Here is a 16,679-nt window from a genome sequence, read left to right as displayed (position 1 = left end):
AAACCACTGTTTGCGATCAAATTCTCCGTTGAAACAACCTATTTGACTAGTTACTTTTATCATCTATCTAGCGTGGCATCGAGATCTCCATTTATTGTCACGCCGTTTGTGGTAATATTGGGCACCAAGTTAAAAAAAGGAACATGAGGGAAAATCAGCCAAAAAATAAGCTAAAACCCAAACAGCTTAAGAAGGCACAGCTTTTCTGTGAACGTGAAGTTATCTTTTGGAATTAACGGATTATTAATGCTTGAATTTTTACGGACGAAAAGGGTCAGAAAATTTAACTAATCAGTTTAGCTTTATTTATTTTCACATTTTAACGTGGCAACACTGAGAAAATACGATACTACCACAGGTACTTCATTACTATATTGCCCTAAAAACTTCTGATTTTGGAAATAATTAAAAGAAAAATCTTATAAAAAGGCGATTTCCGGGAAAAAATAGGCCTCAGATGGGTCCGAGGGGCAAAAATGTTTCTAATTTGATGTCTGTGGTACATTAAGACATCAACCGAGTCCGTTTATTTTTTAAATTGAAATCAACTTGGTGGAAGTGATGAAAAACTTGAAAGCCATGGCTAAATTAGAGGAAAGCCAAGACAGATAGTCTCTGCGAGAGGCAAAGCTGACAATCTGGCATTCCTTTTTTTTAGAATTGTATAAAAATGATTTATTTCACTTGCTGATAAATTGGATGAATTTTCTTCCTTTAGGTATACTTAAAAACGAATAAAAAACAGAATTTATCACTGAATAAAAGAATTGTCATGAGAAACTATAATTTCATTATGTTAGGCAACGAAACATAGGCCGGGAAGGGTATCCGCTCCCAAGATAGCGAAATCTCCAGATTTATTTCCATGTTTCCAACAGGAAAAATTATCTTACTCCTTTTTTATTCAACTTCTACCCAATACCTGCTCTTCTTTTCTTAAATTTTTATCTCCCCGTTTCTTCCAAAACACAACCAAATATACAGGAAATATCAAGGCCGTATCCAGGGGGGGGGGGGTACCTGGTTTGAACCCACCCCCCCTCCGAAATGTTTGTTTGACTCATAAAAACGTAGCAAAAATGGACATACACAAATTTTGTATGCGTTTTTTGAGGTTTTTTGTGTACCCCCCCCCCCTAAAAAAAAAATTAGTAACCCCCCCCCCCCCCCGAACAAAAATCCTGGATGTGCTTCTGGGAAATATCGAAATTTTTTGCCAAAACACACTTTGGAAATAAGTTTCAATCATGTTTCTTAATATTTTACATTTTACCCTTTTTTGATGTTGTTCTAAATTCACTTTTTTTAAAACGTTTTTCCATACAAACTTTTTAGGAAACATTTGGACAGGGGAGTCCAACGCACCACGAAAGTATCTTCAGGGGGAAGTGGATATTTCAGTTTTGTGCGTTTGATGTGCAAAGCCTCAAAACTTGGAAGTGTCTAACAATTATCTCACATAGTGTTAGTATCAGGCCGTAGGCTACTTAGAGTAAAACCCTTCGGCACCAATTAACTTCAGAACCCTCCGGGTTTTTAACGACATTCCTTATAATTTCTTACATTTTCCATGAACTTTGCCTAGTTTTTGTGTGTTTTTTTTTTATTTTTTTTTATGCCTCAAAAACGTCGGTCTTCCTGGTAAATAATTGTCTATGGATGCAAACTATTCAACAGTTCACTTTTTTACGATTTCAAAAAAATTGAGCCCCCCCCCCCCACAAAAGGTATTCATGAATATATTTTTTGTATCGTGATAAAAAGCCCCCTACGTTTTCGTAAATTAGCGCCCCTTACCTGCTCCTGAAGAAACATGAAAAGCAAACAAGTGAGATACGCTTTTTACACTTACCACGGCAAAATTTGATTAACTCGATAAAGCATTTAAATCAACCAATGTGTGCTAAATTTATTTGACTGAGAGAGATCCCTTGAGAGATCATAATAGGGAAAGAGGGCGAATCCCACACTTCAAAACACCATGGGAAATTTGTCAATTAAAAATAGAAAATCATGACTTTTGATTTAATTATTTGTTTGGTTCTAATTAGCGATTCTGTTTATAATTAACGAATTTATGATAATCAAATGGGTATTGATGAAACCTCAGGGTTGTCAGGCAAGATGTAGCTAACAAGAAACGGGTATGACCAGATTGCACATTCGTCATTGTTTTCGATGGGCATTTCAATATTTTTCAATCATCGGAATCAACAATGAGGCATTTCAGGTAGTTGAAAATAGCCTATCAATTACTGGATATTTTCGATATTTCAAAAAATAAACCTACAAAAGCAATACAATTTATTTTCGTTTAAAAAACTGAATTTGTAAGGCACGTACTATTGCATTAATCTTGAGAGGAACAGATTTTCAGAGGCGGGGGGGTATTTTCTACTGGAAATTTTAATACTGTTAAATACTGTAAAACATTGTTTTTAATACTGTTAAAAAGAATTAAACTATGTTTGTAAATACTGTTATTTACAAGACATTTGGCATCATATCTGATCATACCAATTCTTTGTCCCTATGCAAACTTGAAACATATTGATAGAAGTATTAAATTCTTTGTTAATTTACGTTTTCATTTATTTAACCTTTAAATGTTTTTTTATTTCCTTTCCACTATCACTAGAAACGCCTTTCAAAATATGTTGGTTGTTTAAAACAGTCTATGGCCGAATCCTCAAATAAGATGGTCGCTTCGAGTTAACTCGATTACGCGAATTTCATTATTTCGAGATTTTAATTCCAAACCCCGGAACAAATTTGAGACTTTTGGAACGATCAGAATGTAGAATAAATCAGGTTCAAGGTTAGAACAACTCCAAATAAATTTGGGGCATTACTATTTAAGTGAAAGATGGCATCCATTGTCTTAGGACCACCACCCCTCCTTGCAATACTTAGCTGATACGACTTTCACGATATTTGTCTTTTTCTTTGTAAAATCTAAGTGGTAAGTGCACCAAGTTTGTCACAAATGTTTGGTTTCCAGGTTGTTTTTTCGTGAGGTAGGGGTCAAGGACTTTGTTCCTCTTCATTCAAAACTTAGGTTTTTCTGAAATTTATTCATGTCTACCTATCTGCAAAAGAGCTATGTCGTTTCGGTAAAGATATAGAAGAGGCGCTTTCCGCCAACTCAGAAAGTTTTTGAGCTAGGTGAATGATACTTTAACGAACTACTATACAACCCTAAATCGGGCATGCAGTGGTGCCAATGGGGGAAGCATACAGTTGCTTCAATGGGGGGGGGGGGGTTCCACCCCAGATTTCAAACAATACCTTTTTAGGATATTTTGACTAAAAATGCCTTTTTGTATTTTCATTGAAAAAATTGAAGAAAAATTAAAAAAATTGCCCCTCCCTAGACTTTGGAAAAAAATTTGGACCTCCCTCCTTAATTTTGTGAATTGGCACTACTGAGGGCATGAGATGGTGTTTTCAAGTTCCTGCCACAACCCTCTCAAATTCTATTGTTATTGAGCAGATATGCACGCATGATTTATTTCGGGTTGAGGGGGGAGAAATCAGATAAAACGAGCTTCATCTGATCGTTTTTTAGTTAATGCAGCTTTTATTTTGGCTCACCGTCATTGAATAAGTAAACAAAATTTGCATAAAAATTTTACTTTTCTTTTGCTAAATGGCAGTCTCTAAATTTGGTTCTGACGTAATTTACCAATTAACTTACGTAACGAACTTCTATATTCGTATATTTTTCTTCTGGCAAAAAATACAAAGTTGCAGATTTTTGCAGATATGAGCTTGAAACCTATGTAATAGGGTTTTCTGATACGCTGAAACTGACGGTGTGATTTTTATTAAAATTCTTTCACTTGTAGGGGATGTTTCCCCCCTCTTTAAAAAATCATGTAAATTTTCTCAGGCTCGTAGCCTTTGATGAGTAATACTAAACTTAATAAAATTCATATATTTAGAATCAGCGTTATAAGCCCATTATTTTTATATATTTATTGACATAAAAGTTCCGTTTTTAAAAGTTTCGATTAGTATGGAGCCGTATCGCTTGTTTTTTTTTATTGTTTTTTTTATTACGTATATGTTATTACGTATATGATGGGGTTCTCCCCTAGTCAGTACCACGCTCTTTACGTTAAAATTAAAACAAAATTTAATTCACAAACCCCTGAATCACAAAGGCCGTTTAATTAGAATAGATAGCTCTTTTGAAAGCACTAAAAAAAAACTGTAGCGTAAAGAGCGAGGTATTGACTTGGGGGAGAACCCCCTCATATACATAATAATTTCGGTTAATTTTAAGTTCTAATGTTGCTTCTTACTTTCAGTTGAAAAAACTTGTTTTTTTTTAATTTAATTTCTTATCGTTTTTTAAATAATGCTTGGAAATCCGGCGCCCCTTCATAGAAATGTCCCTTACCCCAAAGAAACATCCTCCACGGAAAGATTCTCCCGAGTCGCCCGCTCCTCCAGCCCCCCCACCAGAAAAAATTCTTCCTGAAAATGTCTGTATACTTCCCAATAACCAATACAATATGTAAGCAATGGGCAAAGTTCATAACTTTCAGCCCTTCCCCTGGGAACTCTGGGGGATTAAGTCATCGTAAAAGACATATTTATTAGATTTTCGACTATGCTGAACAAAATGGCTATCTCAAAATTTTAATTGGGTGACTTTGAGAAAAAAATGAGCGTGGGAGGGGGCCTAGTTGCCCTCCATTTTTTTGGTCACTTAAAAAGGGCACTAGAACTTTTAATTTCCGTTCCAATGAGCCCTCTTACGATATTCTAGGAGCACTGGGTAAAAACGATTACCCCTGGGAAAAAAAACAAACAAGCACCCGTGATCTTTCTTCTGGCAAAAAATGCAAAATTCCACATTTTTGTAGATAGGAGCTTAAAACCTCTACAGTAGGGTTCTCTGATAAGCTGAATATGATGGTGTGATTTTCATTAAGGTTCTATAGCTTTTTGGGGGTCTTTCCCCCTTTTTTTCGAAAATCAGCCAAATTTTCTCAGGCGCGTAACTTTTGATGGGTAATATTAAACTTGATGAAACTTATATATTTAAAATCAGAATTAAAATCTGATTCTTTTGATGTATCTATTGATACCAAAATTCCGCTTTTTTAGAGTTTCGGTTACCATTGAGCCGGGTCGCTCCTTACTTACAGTTCGTTACCACGAACTGTTTGACAAAGAGAGAGAGAGAGAGAGAGAGAGAGAGAGAGAAAAGGACACAAACACACGATGACAAAAAAAACAAGACAAAAAAAAATCTTCATTACATACACTAGATTAATACGAAAAAACTATTGCGAACAAATTGATGACCAAGGATGATGAAACTTGCTTTGAAAACGGGATAGATTTATTAATACTAATATTTGGGTCCATAAACTTATGGAAATGGATTATTTTATGGTTTCTTGTCCAAGGAGGCAAACGTAAAAGATGCTTAGCAAAATTTGAAAAAGATTGATCGTAGGTACTTCTTATCTGTAACCACAGTTCATATAATTATCCAGTAAGCTTATCGCAGATCATTTCTGGTCTTCGTTCTCGGTGCGAACAAAAAGCTCCTCCCACTTCTTTCTGAATTAGCGGGTTAGTCTGTTTCCGATTGTTTCCAACAAAGTGCATTATTCGTAATAGCGGGTTTCCACTTCTTTCCGATTAGATCACAGTCTGACTTGTCTAGCCGTGAAAAGATCTGATGCCGCCTATGTTTCTATGTGCAAAAACGTTCTCTGGAGCACTCGCACCTTGGTCCGGGTTTTTATAATGGGTGAGATAGGGAAAGATCATACTGGATAATTATATAAGCTGTGTCTGTAACTGAAAAAATTTTTAGAGTAGCCACAGAGAAACAAAGAGAGTATTTGTAAAAAAAAAATTGGCTAAAAATCTGTTCGTTCTTTTTACTGGCGAACTACGTTATTTTTTTTTAGACAGCAGAGTTTTAAACTAAATAGGCTATGGTGTGTCTCTACAGCAGCAAAAAATAATAAGGTTGCCTTACGAATAGACATCACATGTGTAAACCAATGAAATTAGAGCCCAATTTCTACCATAGATTGATAGGAAACCAAATTATCCTTTACTCTTTGTAGCAAGGGCGCATCCAGGATTTTTGTTCGTGAGGGATTATTTCTTTCGAAGGGGGAGGGGCGCAAAAAAAATCTTTAAAAAGCGCATAATTGTTTATATGCATTTTGCTTTAACAAAAAGATAAAAAATTGATGGGAGGGGAGGGGGTTGTTCAAACCCAGTAGCCCCCCCTTATGGATATGACCCTGCTTTGGAGTAGATTTCAGTCTTTAACTCGCCTAATAAATCTAGGGACTTACTACTTAAGTGAAAAATGGCGTCCACTGCTCTAATATGGGATAAGAAGGCATTCCCGAGTCCTTGGCCTTCATGTGCACCTTTTACTAAGCCGGCAATGTCAACTATATTCAAGAACGCTGGTACTTTACTGAAAAAAAACAACTATAAAGTCGATGAAGAAAGAGATCGAGAAAAGAATCGACTAAATCAGTTTTTTGTTTTTTTAGCGTCAAAATATTTTGCTTATTCTAAACCAGCACAGCAATCACATGATAAAACATACAACTATGTTCCACGTCATCGTAAAAAAAAGCTCCAAAATCGCGAATTTTGCTGGTTAAAAAAAATTGTGCTAATGCTGCTGGACAAGTATACGACAAAGGGTAAATAATAAGGGTAATTAATCAGCCTAAGGTAAATAATATAAGGTAATATCAGGTAATATATAAGGTAATAATATAAGGTAAATAATCAGCCTAGAATTATTACAGAATTACATTACAGGGAATTATGTAGAACTGTACATATTAGTATTGAAGAACATGGGAGTGGCACCAATAGGACTTTGGGATTCCCTCGAAAAAGATAAGATAAGTTTTATTCTTCATTAGATACACATACAATATTACATGTTATTATTCCCCCAAAGGCTCATTGGCCTGTACAAAGGGGGAAGACATATGAATTGCATACTCAGATATGAAAAACAAAAGAAAATTTAAAATGATCACTTACTCACATACGAAGGAGGAGAAAAGAGAATACAAATAAAACGAAAAGTATAGAAACAATAGAATGAGTAAACTAAAATAATTAATTAGATTAAATAGACTCCAAAATAAATAAAAAATAAAAACATAAATAAAAATATACTTCTACGAAGCCAACGAATTTTTATCAATTTTTTTTAAACAAACCGAATGAGTGGCAACCTCGAGCTGATTCAGGCAACTTATTCCAAATAATATGACACGCCATTAGAGGATTAAAATCTGACCTTATGCAAGGAGTAAATGGAACTTGAACATGCTTTGTCATATTACGAAGATTATAATTATTTTGATCAGAGGTAAAACACAGCGGAACACTTAGGGGCCGGGGAAGGTCACCATTAAGCTGAGCAAAAGTAAAACATGCACATGAAAGAATGTATAGTGACTCAAGATCAAGTAATGGTATAACTAATGAACGATTAGTCTCCTGAATGAGGTTGCTAGCTTTATTGTAAACCTTAGAAAGTGGTTTTTACAGTGAAGGAAAAGTTGACATTCAAACAATTGGACAGTAAGAAACGTAAGATTGGATCAAGCAGTGAAAAAGGATTTTCAAAATCGATCCTGGAAAATGATGTCTAAGTCTCCTTAAAATACCGAGACTCCTGCATATCTTCATTTTAATAGAATCAATGTGACGTTTGAAAGATAGATTTTCATCAACAAGAATACTCCAAAACCGAACATATCGGTCTTTAGATCAGTGAATTATTTCATTCCGCTGGTGAATTTCTGATAACTGGGGATAAACCTGAGAAACGCGAAAAAAATCAAAAAACTGGACTTAGAAAATTCAGAGTAAGATAATTAACATCAAGCCACATAATCACCCTCTCAAAAAAATTTTGCAAATTCAATCGAAGCTCGGATTCGCAGTTTCCCAAAGTACCAAGTGTGCTGTCATCAGCAAAACAAACAAGGACATCGGAAGAAGGCGAACTATAGTTGCCACTATGGGCAAGGGAAGGCTTAGGATGACAAAGTCGACAGCAATTAATAAGTTTCAGCCTTTTTACAACATAATATAGATCATTTACATAAATCAAAAATAGCACAGGCCCTAAAACTGATCCCTGGGGGACACCGAAATTCACTTGCGAGGGTGACCGGAAAAGTGGATCAACAGAAATTAACATATCCATCAAATAAGACTGGAACCAAAAAAAATACACTTCCCCTAATGCCAAAATGAGACATCTTTGATAGAAGAATTTTAAGGGTTAAGGAATCGAAGGCCTTACGATTAGACAGGAATATAGCAGCCAGAATCAATCCCGAATCTACCGCAGAATGAACAAAATTCAAAAGGGTCATACAGGCATATTCAGTGGAGTGCTTCATTCGGAAACCAAATTGAAAATCATGAAGAAAATTTTAGATTTTAAGAAAGTAAGGAGACGAGAATGCTTTTCAAATATTTTACTGAATACTGATAAAATTGAAATTGGTCGATAATTTGCCAGAACATTTCTTGGTCCACCTTTATACAAAATACAAATGTCAGCACGATTGAGAACATCGTGAAAACCACTCCGTTCAAAAGAAAGATTAATATGTTTTGTTAGATGAAATAATATTAAATGAGGAAACTATTAAGCTACTTTTTTTGGGATACAATATAGCACAGAATGAGGACAAGATTTTTAAGCTGTTAACAATTTTAGTAATTTCACTTACTTTTACTGGCTCTAGAAACACAGACTTAACACAAGATGGCTCGAGGTAAGATCTAAAGTTAAGCTTTGGTCGAGACAAAGTAATGGTTGAAATAATATTCCTATCAATATTAGCGAAGACGGAAGTGAAAACTTCTTGAACATCAAGTTCACCCTCCACAGCTACTTTAACAATGACCAGACTCATAGGTCTAGAGCTAGATTGAGACCTGGGTTTATGTAGAGATTGTATTACCTTCTAAGTTTTACGAAGATCATTGCCACAAGCAGCAAAATTATTTAGATAATACAGAGATTTGGCTTTCCTACACAAGGAATTATATATATTCCGGGAGATCTTGAATTAACAAAGACGAATAGCACCTGCAGAAAGTGTAGCGCATCTATAAGCTCTCCAGAGATTATTTTTCCTTCTTCAGCTTTTGAGTAGTCCGGACGTCATCCATGGGCTTAAAGGGACAATTCTTCTAGAACTGTTATTAGAAGATGGTACTTTACAGCTGCTAAGAATAGACTCTTTTATGGTCCCATGAAAGGACTCAAATAAACAAGAGACATCCTTATCATTATCAAACAAGCTCCGCGAATTTTCCGCTAATTTGGACCCAAGAAGAGATAACTCTTTCTCCCCAAACCTATTAGTAAAGAAATCAAATATCAGAGTCCGGTTACTTCTCCCCTGTTTCAGGCTGAACGCAGAATATATTGGAAATTGAATAAAGATATCCTTTACTAAACTTGAGTTTTCTTTTCAATAACCACAAAGAAGATATTTTCAATCAAAGAAGTTGCAACAATAGTTACTCGTGTGGGGATGGATGTAGATGGTAGAGTTCCATTGCAAAAGACTACGAGACTTGTAAAGAGGGAGGGTCAATCTGGATGGAAATGAGTTCTTAAGACCCAAGAACCCCATGCAAGTTAGGATGTCGACGCAGAATCTTCGATCGGATGACTGATGGCTCCTTTGTCCTGGATGATAGAAATTGACGATCCTGGCTTTAGGATGATTTTCTATCTCCGAAAACGATGTGGAACTACATGAACCTCAGTAACGTCATGAGAATTATGCACCGGATTAACAAGGTTACCATCCGAGTCATTCATATAACTTTCAAAGTGTGGGTCTCAGGATGGTAGACTGAAGAGTCCCAGGCTTTGCGGATGTTCGTGGGAGGTAAAGCCATCAAGAAGAACAAGAAGAGTAGTAATGCCTACAATCTTTAGTGGACGGCTCATAATTTCATGCAATTTTCCAATAGCGTGTTATACCAGACCATATGGAATTTTTTTTACTATATTCAAAAACAGCATTTCAGTATAATATCCCTGTGCCAGAGGTTCGACCTACTCCTTACGTTCGGTAGCTTAATATCCATTGTTTCCTGTTAAAGTCACAATAAATATCATTAATATTTGACTCAAGGTATGTGCAAGGAGTTTTGTTGGGAATGCACTCATATAACTTACCAATGCAGAAGAAGAGGCTGAAATGTCGATACGAGTAGACTCGCCATCTGAACAACAGGGATGATGGAGGCAAACTTCCACAATATTCGGTAGCAAAGGGAGGGAAAGTAGAGGCGGAAGGCATATCAAACGATAGACTAGGTCGGTATTACAATACTTTGATTGTCCCAATAACATTTATCATGTTATCAGGACAATATGATTTGGTCTCGAACAGATTTATACCCAAAATTAGGATCGGGTTAACTCCAAATTAGGAGTTAATTCTCTGACTCACATCTGGAACAGAGGTCGACCGAATGTCGGTCACACGAATAGTTTTGTTTTATCAGGCGACTTTAAATCGGGCTACATAAAAGAAATCCAAATCCTGTCCGAGCCCAACTTATAAAGTACAGCAAAAAGTTACAGCAGTACAGCAGAACATTTTGCTCAAATAGGACTGGGGCAAAATGTTCAAGTGTTGTTTACCTTAATAAGTTACCAATAGTTAATTTTTACCATAGCAAAAAGAGAAACATTTTATTTATTTTTTGCCTGTTGGGAAAAAAATTTTTCTCTAACTCCAATCTGGAACAGAAATGGACCTAATATGTGGAACAGTGGTCGACCGAATATTCGATCACACGAAGTATTCTTTTTATAAGGCGACTTTAAATATGGTTACTAAAACGAAATTCAACTCCCGTCCGAACCGAACTTATAAAGTACAACAAAAATTATGATACTTGTCGGTTATATAATACATACTCGAAAAGTGAAATTTGGTGAAGGCTAAATAAACCAAACCAAATTTTGATCAAAATAGAACAGCGTATAAGCAAAGTTGGGTTATATATTTTCACATTAGGGGGGGGGGGGGGTAAAGAAGAGCAAAAATTAAATACGAAACCAATTCTAACCTAACCTAACCATAATACCAACTAAAAACTTAAATAAAATATAGCTACAATTTATTTTCCAACCCAGCCAAAGCTAAAAGAAGTTGCTTAACCAGTTTCTTGTCTCACGTTCAAATCATTCACGATCGAAATTCTTGAGTGTGTTTTATATAACCGACAAGTACCATGATTATAAAGCAGGACTTGAGAAAAATGTTCACTTGCTTACCTTAATAAGTTATCATTAGTAAATTTTTACCAGAATATAAAGAAAAAGATTTTATTTATTTGTTTGCCGGCCGGAAAAAAAACGGTACTTGTCGGTCATTGGAAACACAGCCAAAAAGTTAACTTAGGTTAATCCTAATGAAAAATAACAAAACATGATGATAAAATAATACTTTAAGAACAAAATTATGGAGACCTAACCTAACCAACCTATGCCCCACCCCTAATGTGCAAATATATAGCTCAAATATAAAAGTCCAATGCATTCTATCTAAGTCCAATGCATTGTATAATCCATCACTTGTTTTTGTGGCTACGAAACTGGTTTTCTGAGATGCAACAAGCGTAATTCATGAATGTGTTTCCAATAACCGATAAGTACCAAAACTTCTTCTCTAACTCTAATCTAGAACAGCAGTTTTATTTCACCGGGTGACTTTAAATACAGCTGTAGGGCAAACTTCCACTCCTCTCAGTACTCAGAACATATATTATAGCAGCCACCTTGGCCGAGTGGATAGGATGCTGGAATTGTAAACCTCTATCCTTTGGGACAAGGGTTCGACTCCTGGTGGTATCAAATCCTTTGACTTGCGGCGGGAGTCAATGGCGTGACTCTGAAATCTCAGTCGCCGTTACGCACAGAGGGCAAAAGCCGAGTGTATATTTCTTTTCGTTACCTACAACTATAAAGCGTAGAAGAGAATTATAAAGCAGCATTTGGGGAAAATGCTAGTAATCTTGCTTACCTTAAAGGTCTGAAATATTGACATAGATAATCCGGTGCCCCCTTCATAGCAATGTCCCTTTCCCCATGAAAACTCCCTCCATTGAAAGATCCTTCCAAGTAACCCCCGACCGAAAAATGCATATGATACAAAATACAAAAATACAAAAAAATACAAAAATTCCAAAAATACATATGTTTAAAATTCAAAACAGAAAGAAGAGTATTTGAGTATACTGAATTACTTATGTATCCCTTTGGCAACGGGGCAATGGGATCTTGCTTACCTTAAAGGTTTGAAATATTGACACAGATAATCCGGTGCCCCCTTCATAGCAACGTCCCTTTCCCCATGAAAACTCCCTCCATTGAAAGATCCTTCCCAGTAACCCCCGACCCAAAAATACATATGATACAAAATACAAAGACAAAATACAAAAATTCCAAAAATACATATGCTTAAAATTCAAAACAGAAATTGAAGACGAGTATTTGAGTATACTCAATTACTTATGTATCCCTTTGGCAATGGGGCAAGGGGATCTTGCTTACCTTAAAGGTTTGAAATATTGACACAGATAATCCGGTGCCCCCTTCATAGCAACGTCCCTTTCCCCATGAAAACTCCCTCCATTGAAAGATCCTTCCAAGTAACCCCCGACCCAAAAATGCATATGATACAAAATACAAAAATACAAAAATTCCAAAAATACATATGCTTAAAATTCAAAACAGAAATTGAAGACGAGTATTTGAGTATACTCAATTACTTATGTATCCCTTTGGCAATGGGGCAATGGGATCTTGCTTACCTTAAAGGCTTGAAATATTGACATAAATAATCGTATCTAGCATCAGGCACTGGCACTCGACGTATCTAAAAAGAAATTAAACATATAACAACGCTTAATACTGAATTACTGAAACGAATTCAATTTATTAACAAAAAGGTTACAACAAAACAAACACAACATGCCATTGGCTCCAGAATCCTATGTTCACCATACAAAAATGAATTGTCCATTCAAGTATTCAATATAAAAAAAATAATAAAAGCAATTACTAAAGAAGTAGTAAGATAAGATACTTATTGGCAATAAGACTATCACAAACCCTAGTGGGCCGAATTCACATTTCTTAGTAAAAAAAATACAATAACAAAATATAGTTACCACTGTAACAAAACACAACAGGTAATAGTCAGAAAATACAAAATACAAAAGTCATAAATATAGGTCATAATCATAAAATATTTTATAGGTCATAAAATAAAAGGTAAAAAGAATAACAAATACAATAACCAAATGTTCGAAAATTAAAAAAAAAATATATACAAAACGATTTAACTTTTTGGCAAACTTACGAGTCCTGATTTTGGTTGATTATATTTATATAAAACGGAATAAAAGTTTTTTTTCTATAACGTAAGGTAGAAAAAAGGTATGGGAGAAATGATGGGGATAGGTTGGGATACTATACGGGGGATGGCGATTTCTTATGGGTGAGTGGCGGCTAGTAAAGATGTTTTTAGTACGGGGGTTTATTTGTGCTGACTTTCCAAAACGGAGGCAAAATTTTTTTCTTCTGGACTCGAGGGTATCAAGTTTTGAAGTTTCAAGGAGGTAGGAACATGGGACCTTGCCTTCTTCATAAATAATCCCTAGGGCTCTTTTTTGAATATTTTCGATTTTTTTGGTTGCTTCAATTGAGAGGCCCGGATGCCAGAAAGGACAAGTGTACTCGACCAAAGGACTTACAAAAGAAATATACATATATTTAGTAACTAAGATGGGGGGGGGGGCGGGCAACTAAATTTATTCAGAAGTTTCAAAAGAGAAAGTAATAAGTTTGCTTGACGGAGGATGTTATTTACATGGGCGTCCCACTTCAAATCAGAAGATATGGTAATACCTAGGAGTTTAAAGGAAGTAGCTGAAAACTCAGAAGGAAAAGGATGAAGGAAAAGAAGAGGGGACTAGAGGAAGCTGACAGATACTATGGTGGATTTACAAGAATTAACCGTCATATCAAGATAAGAAGCCTCGCCTGCAACGTCATGGAGGATACCCATTAGATTGCTATAAATATTTTTATAACACGTCTCTACAACTGTTAGATCATCGCCAAATTTCCACCTGTCAGGTTAATCCATTGAAAGGCTGTTGATTATGACGGAAAACAGGAGGGGGCCAAGAACAGTACCTAGAGGAATACCATTGTGAATATAAAGGTGGCTGGAATAGCAATCTTGATATTTGACCGCCTGTGATCTGTTTGAAAGAAATGAGGCAACGAGCTCGACTAAAAATGTTTCGACCTGGAATTCTTTGATAAGTTTTTCTATCAAGATATTATGGTTAACCAGGTCAAAAGCCTTTTGTAGGTCAACAGAAATTAGGTTTAACCAGGAGTTTAGTCTCTCAAGTAGTCTCCCTATGGAGTCAACGAGGTGGGTAAGGTAATATGAGGTTGATGTAGATTTAACATTTCCAAACTACCTAGGATCAACAAGGGGATGGGCTTGGTCCCTAAGGCAGTCAGCAAGAAAGTTTTCATATAATTTTGAAAAAAAAATAGAAGTCAGAGAGATAGGACGAATGCCATCAAAGCCAGGTTTACCTTTTTTTTTTACTGGAGTTATGAAACCTTGTTTCCAAAGGGAAGGGAAAAGTCCAGATTGAGTGCATTGATTGAAAAGAATAGAAAGTGGCTTTGAGAGGTAATCACTGAAGGCTTTAATAAGTGGGACAGGAATATCCAGTGAGCAAGTGCTTGATTTTTTTTTAATTTTTCTATTTTGTTTTACCATGTCAAAAGGGAAAATGTTAGGGAAATTAAAGGGGGTTGCAACACTAGGAGTTACATAAGACACGGGAGGAAGGCTTTGGACAAATGAAGCAAGGAACTCGTTCAGATTATTTGCTGTTGTCTTTGTAGGTTCATCTAAATTAAAGTTTAGTGGCTCAGGTAACTTGCCAGCAAGTATTTTGATCTGGGAATACCGATCTTTGGGTTTATACTGGCATAGGCCTTTAACTTTATTTTTGTAATACGTTCTGGCAGATTTTCTAATTTGTTTTTTTAAGTTTTTTCTTAAACTATTTGCTTCCTTTAGTTTACCTCTTTTGAATAAGTTAATTTTTTTCCGGATTAGCATTTTAATATGATCATTTATATATTGTTTATCAACAGAATTTTTTTAAACTTTTTTTCGGGAAAATGAGCCACATAATTGTCATTCAGTTTTTTTTGTGGAAAGTAATGATTTTGTCTTCAAGGATATTTAGATCATAAATGTCGAACCAACATTCCTTGGACAACCAAGAGCCAAATGAAAAAACACCCGAATCACTGAGGAGACGGTAAGATCCACTTGTGGTTGTGAACTAGTGTAGGAAAGACGAGGAAGGGGATAAACGGAGAGAATAATAGGTAACTATCACCTAATGGAGGCAGGGCTTGGGGAGGACTGTAAAACTTATTCATATTAGAACAAATGACATCAAGGGACGTATTTCCTCTTGTTGTCGGAATTTTAACTAATTGTTTAATATTAAGACAGATACAAATACAGTCCATCTTGAGGTCATTTGCATCACCTAGTAAAAAATACCAGCATTTGGATACTTAGATAGAACAAAGTCAGCACTAGTCTGGACTAGAATTGCTGTATAAATTTACGTTTTTGGTCGATATTTTGGTTTGGGGAATAATAAAAAACTGCTCCTACTATTATATTAAAATGACGCGGGAGAACCTTTGGTCTTAGGCTAAGTCAGAGGATTTCATCATACTCGGAGAGGTTAGGAGTGGAGTCGATCAAGGCTCAGGCTACAAACGCCCATTGCCTCCGCTCCTCCCCCCAAAAATAGCACGAAGTGCTGCTGAGCTACTGGTGCCCTCTCGGGCCTGAAATTTTGAGGTTTCCATTATTACTCCCCCCACCCCAAGAACCCTATCTGCAAGCTTAAAACCGCCTTCCACAGGCAAGACTGGCCCTTTGGAAGAGAAAGAAGAGTCACTCACAAATCGCCAGCCATCAGAAACAAGCGGTACTTGATCCTCAAAACCCGAATTAACAAAAGCACTTCCTTCTCTCAGTTCAGATTGCTTCTCAAGGGATGTTTTATTGTGTCATGGGCAGCACTTCACATTTCCAGAAGATTGAGCCCCACCCCGGGCATGATTTTGGTAGTCATCACTGGCTCCAGTCCATCTAATTTTGGGAACATATTCCACAACAAACATTCCTCACAGTCAGGCACGGGGGGGGAGGCAGTAAATGAACGGTGACAGATAATAACAGTAATAGGCTCCTATTAGGGCCTACTACTCGCACTATGAGAGGGTTTTCACCATAATCTTGTTTTGGATAGGTGTCTACCACCCGATATTCTACGACATTGAGGTGTTGCCCATACAATTTCAGTGTTTTTAAACTACCAAAAGAAAAATCTCACAAAATCGCAGTTTTCAGTTATTAATAGACCTATGCTGGGTCCAGGAGACTAAAAATGTTTTGATTTTGACATCCTCGGGGCCTTAAAATAAATGACATATTCTTATGGAATTCCTTCACAATATATAAAGTACCTTCTTATTTTATTCA

The 16,679-nt window shown here is 36.1% G+C and overlaps 1 protein-coding gene across 1 annotated transcript in view; it reads right to left on the bottom strand.

Annotated features, from left to right (window-relative positions):
* LOC148947499 (obg-like ATPase 1) overlaps window positions 1-16,679 on the bottom strand; it is a 105,095-nt gene that overhangs the window by 70,002 nt on the left and 18,414 nt on the right. The window contains exons 3-4 of the mRNA XM_089095283.1: window positions 12,883-12,943; window positions 6,336-6,463 (exon numbers count right to left, since the gene is read on the bottom strand). Coding sequence (XP_088951409.1) covers window positions 6,336-6,463; window positions 12,883-12,943 — 189 coding nt within the window. The remainder of the gene's footprint in view (window positions 1-6,335; window positions 6,464-12,882; window positions 12,944-16,679) is intronic.

The sequence above is a fragment of the Artemia sp. Qi Xiang Cuo genome, chromosome 10 (assembly GCF_049724085.1).
Source record: "Artemia sp. Qi Xiang Cuo chromosome 10, ASM4972408v1, whole genome shotgun sequence".
NCBI lineage: Eukaryota > Metazoa > Arthropoda > Branchiopoda > Anostraca > Artemiidae > Artemia > Artemia sp. Qi Xiang Cuo.
The sequence above is the reverse complement of the archived record's forward strand: the minus strand, read 5'-3'. Positions and strand labels throughout refer to the sequence as shown.